Consider the following 12810-nt stretch of genomic DNA (forward strand, 5'->3'; position numbering starts at 1 on the left):
GTGATAAACTGTAAATGTAAAGCTTACAGGTCAGTCCTCATGTTTTTAAATTAGATTTTGAGTCTATACATGGCACATTATGCTTTTGCATGTTGTGAAATGTGCTGCAAAACAAACTGAGGTAAACTAACTGGTTTACTGTGATGGATTTAAAGTGTGTGTGACTGGTGCGCAGTGGCTGTGGTGCTCACGGTCAGAGTTCAGTCACAAAGAGGGTAACAGAGATGAATTTAAAGTTAAGGTGATGGTGCTTAGATTCATTCACAGACTGAAACCTTCACACCAACTTTATCCTGTGTCTCTTAGTTTTAGACTAGTTGTTTAGTCTATTTTGATGTTTTAAACCATATCACAGGGTTTTTACTTCACCATTTACGGGGTTTTAACAAGCAAACAAAAGACAGATCGTGATGTTTGAAAATGTTTTGGAAATATTCTTTAAAGATTAGATGTAAAATACGCAGAGGATAAATTCAATTGGTTTATTAGTTTATTACATAAGTTGAAAAAAAGTTAAACAAGTAAATAAAGAAACAACATAAAAGAAAAGTAAACAAAACAAATCGGTAAATAAAGGAAAATGGTAATAAGAAGGGAAAAAAAAAGAAAAGAGAAAACCCCAACAATCCCCTCTGAGCAAGCACTAGGCGACAGTGGGGAAGAAAAACTGCCTTTAAACGGGCAGAAACTTCCGGCAGAACCAGGCTCACGAGGGGCAGTCAACTGCCGGGACTGGTTGGGGTGAAAAAAGATGAAGGAGAGAGGGAAGAAGTGTTAGGAGAGAAGGGGAGAGGAGAGGTGAAAATTAAGATGGAACAGAGGTGGAGGGAGACGAGGTGACGTCAGCAGTAGAAAAAATAGAAAAAGTAGAAAAAGCAGGAGTGTCCCTCCTCCAGAAGAAGCGGAAACGTTTTTTCTTCTTTTCCATGAGCTTTTCCACGACCACTTTTTTCTCTAGGATGAGGGTTCTCAACTGATCGGTTGTTTCTTCAACTTCCTTCTCAAGTTTCTGGCATCTTTGCTCCATTTCTTTTAATAGATTGCACTTGTCTGTATTTTGCTGTTGTTTTTCCTTGTGCATCTTTTCTAACTGCTCATTTCTTCTTGTGATTTCTTGAAGCTTACGCTGCAGGTCTTCATTTATTTTCTCTTGTTGCTGCTTTTGTGCAAGCATTTCAGCGTTTTCACACTTCAAGTTGTCTGAGTCCTGGAGAATACGTTTTTTTTCTTCTTCCTGTTGCTCTTTCTCTTGAAGAAGCTCTTTTTTTTTGCACTCTGTTTCATCCAGCCTGACTTTCAGCACTTCGTATTTTTTCTTTATGCCTTTGAGTTGGTCCTGCATTTGTGTGACCCCTTCCTTTTTCTGTCCGAGGATTTGTGCAGTTTGTTCCATAGCTTCATCAAGCGTTCCTTGGAGCGCCTGATTCTTTTGCTCCATGTTTTGGAGATCCCTTTGCATCTCCCCAATAGTAGCATTCGCGCGTTGAAGCTGGGCAGACGTTTCTTTTAATTCAGCACTCTTTGTCTTGTTTTCCTTCATCAGGAACAAAATCTTCTGTCGTGCTTCACCAAACTTTCCTTCCCAGGCCTCACTAATAATTTTTGTGTAAGGCTGGCGTTGCTGTTGTTTTTCCAGCTCTTGATTTCGTGCTTCCAATTGTCTGCACTTCTCCTCCAGTTGAAGCTTCTCTTCTTCAATTTGTTTAATTTTTGCATGTAGGTCGGAGTTTTCCTGTAATGTCCTTTGGACTGATGAGGCACCAATGGATCGTGTCATATCAGGCTTCCCTCTTGAAGTGAGTGGCCGGCCAGACCTCGAAGGAGAGGCAGCAAGATTGTTTATTCTTTGTTGGCATTTTCGTGGATACATTTTTAATCCTGTGCACAGTGACTCTGAAGAGGTTTACAAATACTTTCAAATATAGCTCTGGTCGAACGTTTGAAGGCTGCGAACAAACTGACTAAAACTTGCTGCTCCTGACCCCTATTTATAGAAAAGGCTCAAAGGCATGTGCTTGTGACATCATCACATGTCCTTGTGACATCATCACATGTCCTTGTGACATCATCACTCTTCATGAATCAGATTGTCACATGACATTTTAGAATGCGCCCCCTGCCGCCATCACAGTAGGCCAGACAAAGGATACAGCTTCAGCTATGGTGGTACGTGTGTAGTCGGTTGCAATGTTAGATCTCACGATCGTGAAGGCAAGAAACTGGATTAATCTTTTAATCGTTTTCCATCCTGGCGGCAACGTGAGGGATCCCATGTATCCGATATCACCAAACAAAGACGCCAGGCATGGATTGCAGCGGTGAGACGAGCGGATATCGAGTTCCGTGCAATCCCCAGCTTTTTGTTGGTTTGCTCGCGGCATTTTCTCTCCGGTGAGTTCTAAAGTAATTCATATCACTATCCGATTGTTGAGTCTGACGTCACTAGCCGTGTCTGGGCCTAAACTCTGCTGCAGGTCCATATATCAAATGATCACTGTGGCATTACTGAGAGTTAAAACACTGTCTTAAGTCTTTCATCTTTAATAAAATTATCAGCGTTCTGCTCTACCAGGTGTAACAACTGAGTTAAACATCCAGGCATCCATGACAATGGAATTTATGACATATGAGTTAGAAGTTAGCAGCAAGTTAGCTCGCTAGCTTCTATCTAAATACAATATAGCATGTCCTGACTGCGGGGTTTTGGAAACAAATTAAAACGTACAGCTTTCTTATCACTTCCAACATAAATGAAGACAGAAAACTAAACAGCAGTGACAGTGGCTGCAAATTTTACCAGGGTTTTAGTCAAATGCCCCCCTGTGATTTTACCTGCACCCTGCGATTTGATTTTTAGTTATTTTAACAGCAAACTGAAGAAAAGCCTTGACTCCGTTGCTCCACTCACCACCAAAAAGATTAACGTAAAACATGCATCACCCTGGAGAAACGAAGAAGTCAAAAAACTCAAAAGAAATTGCAGGGCAGCAGAAAGGAGATGGAGGAAAAATAAAAATAATATCAACCATCAAATATTTTCCGAGCAATTTAAAATGTACAATAATACATTAAGGAAGTCAAGAAATTCATACTTCGCCAAAATAATCAGTATTAACAAAAATAATCCCAAGGTCCTCTTTTCCACCATAGATCATTTATTTAACCCTGATTTTAACAGCTCCCAAAGAACCCCCACAGACTCGCTCTGTGAGCAGTTTGCAGACCACTTCAGGGGAAAGATCAGCGCCATCAGATCTGATATTTTATCTAATCGCGATATGATTGTAAACACATCTGAGGGCTCGATTGTACCTGAGGAGACACTGGACAGCTTTGTCCTGGTTAATGCTGAGAACTTTCAGAAGGTTTTCTCCACAGTGAGACCCACCACATGTCTTTTAGATCCAATCCCCTCTTCACTCTTTAAAACACTTTATGGATTTTTTGAGGCTGAGCTTTTATACATGATGAATTGCTCTCTTCAGTTGGGTGTCTTCCCTGCTGCCTTTAAAACGGCGGTGGTGAGGCCCCTTCTGAAGAAGAGCAATTTGGATTGTAATGATTTTAATAACTACAGACCTGTATCCAACTTACCATTTTTAAGTAAAGTCTTAGAAAAACTTGTTTTTACTCAGATTACTGATTTTCTCAATGATAGACAGATCCTGGAGATATTCCAGTCTGGATTTAGGGTGAACCACAGCACAGAGACGGCTCTCCTAAAGGTTTTAAATGATCTTAGATGTAACTGGGACGCCCAAAAGCTCTCAGTCCTGGTGCTGCTGGATCTAAGCGCAGCCTTTGATACAGTAGACCACGCTATTCTTTTAAACAGACTAAAACACATGGTGGGCCTCTCTGGTGCTGTACACAACTGGTTCACTTCCTATCTCTCTGACAGATCTTTTATGGTGAGTATGGATACATGCTCCTCTAAGATCCATAAAATGACATGTGGTGTGCCTCAAGGGTCGGTTCTAGGCCCTGTACTTTTTAATTTGTATATGTTGCCTCTCGGCAGTGTCATCAGGAGGCATGGAGTGAACTTCCACAGTTACGCTGATGACACGCAGCTGTACATCTCCGTGTCTCCTGATGACACCAGACCAATGGATGCCCTTTTTAACTGTATCTTGGATATAAGATCTTGGATGGCAGAAAACTTTTTACAGCTTAACCAGGACAAAACTGAAGTTTTAATTGTCGGTCCTGAAGCTCAGAGAGAGAAACTCTTGTCTAAATTAGAGGCATTTTCACTATGTCCTTCGCTACAAGTGAAAAACCTGGGTGTTATTTTTGACTCTGAGCTTGGTTTTATCCCACATGTTAAACATGTAACCAAAATTGGATTTTATCATCTAAAAAATATAGCCAGAGTCCGCCCTATTCTCTCTCGGGCCAACACGGAGATGCTGATGCATGCTTTTATTGCCAGTCGCATTGATTACTGTAATGCCCTGCTCTCTGGTCTTCCTAAGAAGAATATTTCAACTTTACAACTCTTGCAAAACTCGGCAGCTCGTGTGCTGACGAAGACCAGAGGGCGGGCCCACATTACACCGGTTTTAGAATCGCTGCATTGGCTCCCCGTGTGTTTCAGGATCGATTTTAAAGTTCTTTTATTGGTTTTTAAATGTCTTAATGGTCTTGGGCCTTCTTATCTCTCAGATCTGCTTTTACCATACGAACCCTCGCGGACCCTGAGGTCCTCTGGTACTGGCCTTTTGATTGTCCCTAAAGTCAGGACACATACTCACGGAGAGGCAGCTTTTCAGTGGTATGGTCCTCGTCTGTGGAACAGCCTGCCGGAGGAGCTCAGGGCCGCAGAGAACGTACATGTTTTTAAGAACAGGCTCAAGACCCACCTTTTTAATTTAGCTTTTACTTAGCGTTTATTTATTTTTTATGCTTATTTATTCTATCCTGTTATTCTATTATTAATTTAGGATTTACCTAATATTTTTTGATTTTATTCTTATTCATTTTTTAATCTTCTTACTCTATTTATATTTATATTTATATTGTATCCTGTTCTTATTTATTTTATCATTTTACCCTGTATATATCGTATTGCGTCATATCTCCAGTGTTTCCTCGGAGGGCGCTCTCTGCACCGGGGCTGTTATTGACCGTGGCTGCTGGTCTCTGGGGTCCTCTCAGCCTGGTTGGGGGGCTCCTTGGCCTCCCTCCGGCTGTGTGCCCAGCCCGGAGGCTGCGGTCTGTGACCGGCTCCCGGTGCAGACGGCTCTCTGTTATAATGTTTCCTCACTTGGCTCATGCGAGCCCAGCCCAATTTTTACTCTTTAAGTGTGCGCGTGTGTGTATGTGTGTGTGTGGGTGGGGGTGGGGGGATATATGTGTATTGAGAGTGTGGGGAGTGAGTTGGAGGGTGGGGTGGGCTGCTTTTAACTATGTAAAGCACTTTGTGCTACATTTTTTCTGTATGAAAAGTGCTTTATAAATAAAGCTTGATTGATTGATTTGTAGGGTTACTGAAGTTGGGCTAGCTGGTATATAATGATGTGCTACGTGACCGCTAGTAACACAGCTATGTTAGCACAATATAAACACGCTAACTTTTTTTCCACTCGATAAAAGTTAACGTGAGTGTTCTCGGTGGTCAGGAACAAATGTAATCGCATGGCAGGATGCTGTAAAAGGACCAAACCAAAAGGCTTTTAGTGGGGTTTTTTTCAATGCGCTGCGGTCATAGATAATGAGATAAAACATGCTAATGTGTGATGCTGCAGAACCACGTCATGTCGACTGAGTAGCTTTTGATTTGGCATTATTGCAGGCAAACCAGCATATGAAATGGATGTAACAAATCCAGACTGGGCACCAACACTGCACATGGGGCACGACGACAAACCTGTGTCAGACTCGGACCGGCACGCAAGGCGTATGCAACGGAAGCGAAAAAGAGCACCCATTGCAGGTAAACACCCCCCTCTGAAAACATACTAAATTGCTCTTATGGTACACTAATCCGCACATAACTTAAAGATGAATCACACACCTGTCATTGGAATATTGGTGTACATTAACCTTAAGTCTATGCACTATTTTTTATCTTACAGGCTTGATGATCGATGAAGGTCTGACAGAAGAACAACAACCATGTCATGGAGGCAGTGGACAGCAGTTGTGTTGGACAAGTGGAGGTTGACGTACCAGCTGCAAATGTGGACAGTGGTGATGGGAGTGACAGCGTCACGGAAGCTGAAGGGCAGACGAAGGACTGTGTGTGCAGTCAACAGGGCAGAGCAGAAATAAACCGGCTGTTGGAGGAGAACAGACTGCTTCGAGCACAGTTGCAAAAGACAGAGCTGAATGAAACTTTCTTAAAGGACGATACCGAAAAAGTAAGATATTACACTGGACTATATTGTTATGCAGTCTTAATGTCCCTCTTCAACACTGTCAAAGATTTCCTGCCAATACCGAAGAAACTGACAGGTTTCCAAATGCTCTTACTCACACTAATGCGTCTGAGACTTGATCTTCCATTCCAGCATCTTTGTCATCTATTCCATGTGTCGCACAAAACACTGTCTTCTGTCTTCACCGATACCATTGATGTTTTGTATGCCCACTTAGGAGCACTGGTGCACTGGCCTGAGAGGCACTGTCTGCAGGCGACAATGCCTCCACAGTTTACTGAAACTTTTGGAAAACGAGTAGCAATCATTGTTGACTGTTTTGAGATTCGAACAGAAAGACCATCTAATTTAAAGGCACGCGCACAAACATACTCTCATTACAAGGGTACACAGACCATAAAATACCTCATCGGGATTACACCCCATGGAGCTATTTCTTTCATTTCCAGGGGATGGGGGGTCGTGCATAGAGCAGGGCGATATGGCCAAAAATATTTATCACGATATATATTTGAAAATTTGCGATAACGATATAACCGACGATATAATTGATGCGAGACAAAATACAACTCCACAACATTACTAGCGCAAAAAGACAACCTTCCATTTATTTTCACCTAAACAAGAAGCTGGTTTTTATGTACATTAAAGCTTTATAAAAATGTAACAGTGCAAATGCAAATTCCTTGCTGAAAGTTTAACCAAAAGGCATTTCCAGTAGAAATGGGCTGACATATCCTGAGCATAACCATGTATAATATCCACTGAAGTTAAAAAGAGGTGCTTTGCAACATTAAACTGCAGTGTGCAGTACGCATTTTTCGGACCATAAGGTGCACGGGATTATAAGGCACATTAAGCGAAACAAAGCAGTCAGATAAATCAAACTTTATTAAACTCATTCTTCTTGCTTCCTCCACTTCTGTACCATTGATTCATTAATGTTGAATTCTCTGGCAGCTGCTCTATTCCCATGTTGTTGCAGTATATTAATGACTAACCTGGTATTGTGGATAGATTATCTCAGTTGTTCTCCTGACTGAAGTTTGGTCCGTTTACAGCATCCTGCCATGCGATTGCATTTGTCTCTAACCATGAAGAACCTTCACGTTAACTTTTATAAGTGGAAAAGTGTTAGTGTTCGTCCTCCAGCTTCACTGTTTATGTTATGCTAACATAGCTGTGTCGCTAGCGATCACGTAGCACATCATTATATACCAGCTAGCCCAACTTCAGTAACCCTACAAACGTCACTGCTGTTTAGTTTCCTGTCTTCATTTATGTTGGAAGTGATAGCAGAGCTGTACGTTTGATTTTTTTCAGAAATCTCTCAGTCAGAACATGCTAAATCATGCTTAGGTAACTAGCGAAACTAGCGAGCTAACTTCCGCTAGCTTCCTGCTAACTTCTAACTCCATTAAATGTAATAACTTTTTGTTTTCATGGAAGTTAAACTTTATAGTTACACCTGGTAAAGCAGCAATGCTGATCGTTTTACTAAAGATGAAAGAATTTAGACAGTTTTTAACTCTCAGTGATGCTGCAGTGTTGTTTGACCTGAAGCATACGGAGTTTAGGACCCAGATTACTCCCAGATTTAAGAGCATCTTAGTCCGACAAATACGACAATAACGACGACCGCTTGCATGTTCTGCAAAAAAATGTGCTTTGTCGTGTATCTGACAGACAAACACCAAACCAGTTCCACATCACGGAAGTTGCACCATTTTTACAAACCAATTCTGGTTCATCTGTTTCACTCAACAATCGGCCATGTGCGTATGAAAACAAAGGCACTGCGCATGCGCGTTTTACTCCCATTCTATCGCGATATTTCATTTTCCTATCGTTGCCTAACATTATACCGGTATTACCGTGAATGGTATAATATGGCCCAGCCCTAGTCGTGCATCAGATAAACACATCATAGAGAGATGTGGCATTCTTCAAAAGCTGTTACCAGGGGACGTAGTATTGGCTGACAGAGGCTTTGACATCAGAGATGCTGTAGGAATGATGTGTGCGGAGGTCAAGATTCCAGCTTTCACAAAAGGCTACTGTCAACTTGATGCAAGGGACGTTGAACAAACGAGAGCAATTGCCCACCTGAGAATTCATGTTGAGCGAGTAATAGGTAGTTTGCGCAACAAGTTCAAAATGTTACACACAGTCTGATTACTCTTATCATGTGAGGCTGAAGACACAACACTTCTTGATAAGATCGTTAAGGTTTGCTGTGTTTTTGTTAATATGTGCCCCAGTGTTGTTGTCAAACCAGGGCCAAATGACACTTGCTCCTGTTGAGTATTCTTAAAGCTGTTCTTTTGGATGTACTGTACATTGTAAATAGTTGTACTTTGTGTGAAGTTGTTTTAATAAAACAAAAAAGAATAGTATATTTGTTTGTTTTTCTTTATTATAGATCTATTCACATGTACACAGCAATCACATAAAAATGAAATGCAAACTATTTACATCGCACCACACAGCTGTCATCAATCTTTAACCACAACATGAAACATTACAGGCTATTTAGAGCAGCACGTTGTTTCGAGAAGTATTTCCCAACAAGTTCAGGAAGGCACATTTTACGAAAGAAGTCTTGTGCTTTCTTTAAGCGCGGTTTCCAGAAATCCACAGCAGGGAAGACGCGAGTCACAGCAAGGTCTCTCTGTGTCCACACAACGAGGCCACAGTGGCTGGCGCCCGTAACAAAGACTCAGCGTCTCTGTTGTGTAAACACGCCAGTGATTGGGGTAATGTGGGTGACTGTGTAGTGTAGTTGGTGTAATAGTTTTCGACTCCACACAGTCACTGCTTTGCTGTGCTTCTGCAGCGTATCCAGTAATGGTGACAAATCCTCCAGCGTTGCAATAGGAAGCTGCTCTTAAGCGCAGAAAGAATTGTTTCCAGGGATTTCTATTTGTATCCAGCTTGGCGTGCAGGATCCTTTGTGTAATCTATGCTTACATATGTATTTTACACACAGACAATGTGAAAAATACAACACATTGCTATGGATTGATGCTGAAAGTGCTAATTGCACTAAAAAATTTAGCTGAAAAAAATAACACCAACTAAATAGATAAGCATGTCTGTTAACAAAAACCCCCAAACGCTTTACCCAACTGGGGTTTTTCAACTACCTCACTGACAGAATGAGCCCAGGTATTGCCAGTGCCACTGATGGAAATGAGCCACAGCAGCTCTTCAGCACCTACAAATGAGACCTGCCCACACCAACAAGCAAGAAGGGAGACCAGGTGGCGAGCATCGCCACACTTTCCAATCCAATAAACTACCATTGCAGTTAGTAGTAAGTGGTTGATTAGTGCAGCAACAACAAAAACACACTGAATGTCATTTTAAAATACACAAAATGTTTTATTTTACATTCTATCGAAGTTCCTGCTGGAAAGTGCTGTACTGTACAAGATGCTTCCCTCACCGCAAACTCAGGTTTACTGCTGGATAAATTTTATTTCCACATTAGTCAACTCAACAACCAAGACAGAGCACAATAGAGACAATAAGGGGGTGGCTGTAGCTCAGGCGGTAGAGCAGGTCATCTGCTGATCGGAAGATTGGTGGTTCGATTCCTGGCTTCCCCCAGTCTGCATGCCAAATATCCTTGGGCAAGATATTAACCCCAAATTGCTCTCCGATGCATCCATCGGAGTATGAATGTGTGTGAATGTTACTTAGAAAGCACCTAGAACAATGTGCTTGTGCGAATGGGTGTGAATGGGTGAATGCACAAGTTGTGTAAAGCGCTTTGAGTGCTCAGAAGAGTAGAAAAGCGCTATATAAGAACCAGTCCATTTACCAATATGTGCACTGGTCTAATGATGTTTATGGCTCCCAAAGTATCGAGTATTGAGGTCTATTGCACTGTTGACTATTTACAAAAGTATTGCACAAAAGGTATTGCACAGTGAGGTGAAGAGGCACTACAGCTTAGTTGTTCCCCCCTCCTTTGTCCTCCTGTTTCCCCTCCCTCTCCCCTCCAGAGAGGAGTTAAACAGTCTGATGGCGTGTGGGACAAAGGAGTTTTTAAGTCTGTTAGTTCTTGTCTTGGGGAGAAGCAACCTGTCACTGAACAGACTCTTCTGGTTGTTAATGGCCGTGTGCAGAGGATGCCTGGCATTGTCCATAATGTCCATCAGTTTCTTTAGTGTCCTTTTCTCTGCCACTGTCACCAGGGTGTCCAGCTTCATGCCGACCACAGAGCTAGCCTTCCTGATCAGTTTTTCCAGCCTGGATGAGTCCTTCTTTGCTGTGCTGCTCCCCCAGCACACCACAGCATAGCACTTTAAGAATCTAAAAGATAACAAAATCTGATAGGTAAAAATAACATTTTGAACCAACTAGGTGGTTCCCAAAAATCTGGCGTGCTGTGAGTCCTTAAAAAAATTGAGGAAACCGGAAAAGTAGCAGGACTAAATAACTCTGTACAGCAGATGAACTGTATCTGGAAATCATGTCCTTAAGATGTAGAAAAATATAAAGAAAAGCAAAGACTTGAAGTACCTGAGAGATGCACTGGCCCTTTAATGGATCCATCTGCTGTTTGCTGAAGCCTCATCAGAAACGGTCTCAGTGGAAGGCTGTCAGGAAGCCATTTTTAGTGAAGAGAAACAGGGAGAAAAGGCTGAGGTATGGTAAATTACACGAGAACTGGACTATATCAGTGGCAACAGGTCTTACAGCATTATGAATTCATATTTGACATTTTTGGTTCAAATAATTGTTGATATGACTCCAACAGAGGGTGTTTACATCCATCTGTAAAACACGATGAAGGCTCTGCCAGTGGTGTTGGGAATCTTGAGAAAGCTGATGGAAATATGAACCAGATATTAAGATTTTCATTAATCATGCAGTCCCAGCTGAAAAGCATCTAGTTGGAAAAGGCATATTTTTATTCATTACGACAATGATCCCAAACACACGGTGAATGCAGTAAACGTATACCTAGATCAGTCATGGATTGGCCTCCCCAGAGCCCAGACCTCAACATTTATTAAAGCAGTGTGTTCCGGAAAGAGAGAGTCCAGGCTATGTTCGATAGTAAAGGTGGCCATACCAAATATTGACTTTCAAGTACATTTTTGCCTTATGTACTGTATTTCCATTTATGTTTGCACGTTTCAGTGAATTGCTCTGCCTATTTCCCATTTTCCCAGCAGAATATAACGAAATGAGGATGCCTCAAGACTTTTGCAATATTGTATCAGAAGGAGAAAAAAGGTGACAAATGTCCCAGTTCTTCGTGGTTAATCTTGTTAATGTTGCCTTCTGTTTTCTAATGGTTTCCTGCCAAAAACCCTAAAAAAGTGTTCTCCAACCTCGTGAATTGAAAACACTGGATTTGTTATAGAATAACTTCTAATTAGCTATTATTTCACAGAGGAAATAAGATAATCGATAAAAGAAAAAAAGACGTGAAAAGGAGACAATAAAAGAAGCCCCTTCCTTTCCCACATGTGCTAAACTTAGAGCCAAAGCCTCACCCTGCCGCTTTCCGCTTCATTAGAGCTGTTTAAACAAAACAAGTTTAAAATAGGGTTTCTATCTGAAACAGCACATGCAGTTAAAAGGCCAATGTGGAAAATAAATCCTTGTGATTATAGTTGAACAGGAAGCAGCACTTGCTCTGCCTTTCAGCCCCATTGAACAAGACGTCAGCAGCTCTATGGAGGTAGTTTAGTCTTTTTTACAAATTCAAAATTAAATATGCGAGCACTCAAAAATTAAGGTTCACTGAGAAATGTCCTCATTTTTTAAAAAGAAAGGCATATTCCTTGTTATTTAATACAACATTCAATTGATCAGAAATGTTAGAAATCATGGTAAATGGGCTCATCAATACAAAATCATGATTGTCTTTTTAATTGTATAACTTTGTAGACTACTTTTCCCAAACCATCACTCTAGTGCTCCACTGGCACCTCGTATTACTTAATGCAAGTAGTTTACAGGTGTTGTGTCGTGTCTTTCTACAGATGTAGAAAGGTCAGCTACTCAAGAGACCTTCCCCAAATCTCCCTCATCTTCATCTTCGTCAACGAGGCTCTGTCGGTGATCCTGCGCTCAGTCCACTCAGCTGTCAATCACACACTTGCTCAAGGAGGTCATCCTGGTGGACGACAACAGCGATGACGGTCAGTATAGATTAAATATTTTCTTCAGCTAATACCAAATAAGAAGAGTGGCTTTTTCGCCCTCTGATTAGAAGATGGTTTATAGTGAGTGAAACACAGAATTTCCATCTAAAATCCACTGAGTCATCAGCAGGATTTCTACTGAAAGCAACAAAATACACATCAAATTGTCATTCAGCATCCCAGAAATAATTATCTTATACAATAAGTGTCATTATAAAACTGAAACTAGTGAATAACCTTTGCACTGTCCTCTTCCTGCT

At 41.3% G+C, this 12810-nt stretch overlaps 1 protein-coding gene, 1 long non-coding RNA gene and 1 pseudogene across 3 annotated transcripts; 2 read left to right on the forward strand and 1 right to left on the reverse strand.

Moving 5' to 3' along the window:
• Positions 1-1087: 1087 nt before the first annotated feature.
• On the forward strand, positions 1088-8779 carry LOC146654919 (uncharacterized). 2 transcript variants are annotated; one of them, XM_085429089.1, is made up of 3 exons: positions 1088-2391; positions 5798-5938; positions 6081-8779. In XM_085429089.1, exon 3 carries the CDS (start codon positions 6126-6128, stop codon positions 6909-6911), a length of 786 nt encoding a protein of 261 aa, XP_085285215.1. In that variant the 5' UTR covers positions 1088-2391; positions 5798-5938; positions 6081-6125; the 3' UTR covers positions 6912-8779. The 2 variants fall into 2 exon arrangements, with proteins under 2 accessions (XP_085285215.1, XP_085285214.1); XM_085429088.1 differs by lacking the exon at positions 1088-2391 and having other exon boundaries at positions 5402-5938.
• Positions 8780-9746: 967 nt separating this feature from the next.
• Positions 9747-11613, reverse strand: LOC146654920 (uncharacterized). Its single transcript, XR_014914738.1, has 2 exons — positions 10914-11613; positions 9747-10703 (listed from the first exon to the last, which is right to left on the reverse strand). It is a non-coding gene; the product is annotated as an uncharacterized LOC146654920 (long non-coding RNA).
• Positions 11614-11622: 9 nt separating this feature from the next.
• Positions 11623-12810, forward strand: part of LOC146654921 (polypeptide N-acetylgalactosaminyltransferase 17-like) — a 29627-nt pseudogene continuing 28439 nt past the window's right edge.

The sequence above is a fragment of the Rhamphochromis longiceps genome, linkage group LG14 (assembly GCF_057381845.1).
Source record: "Rhamphochromis longiceps isolate RC_006_pf linkage group LG14, R_longiceps_female_GT1.1, whole genome shotgun sequence".
NCBI lineage: Eukaryota > Metazoa > Chordata > Actinopteri > Cichliformes > Cichlidae > Rhamphochromis > Rhamphochromis longiceps.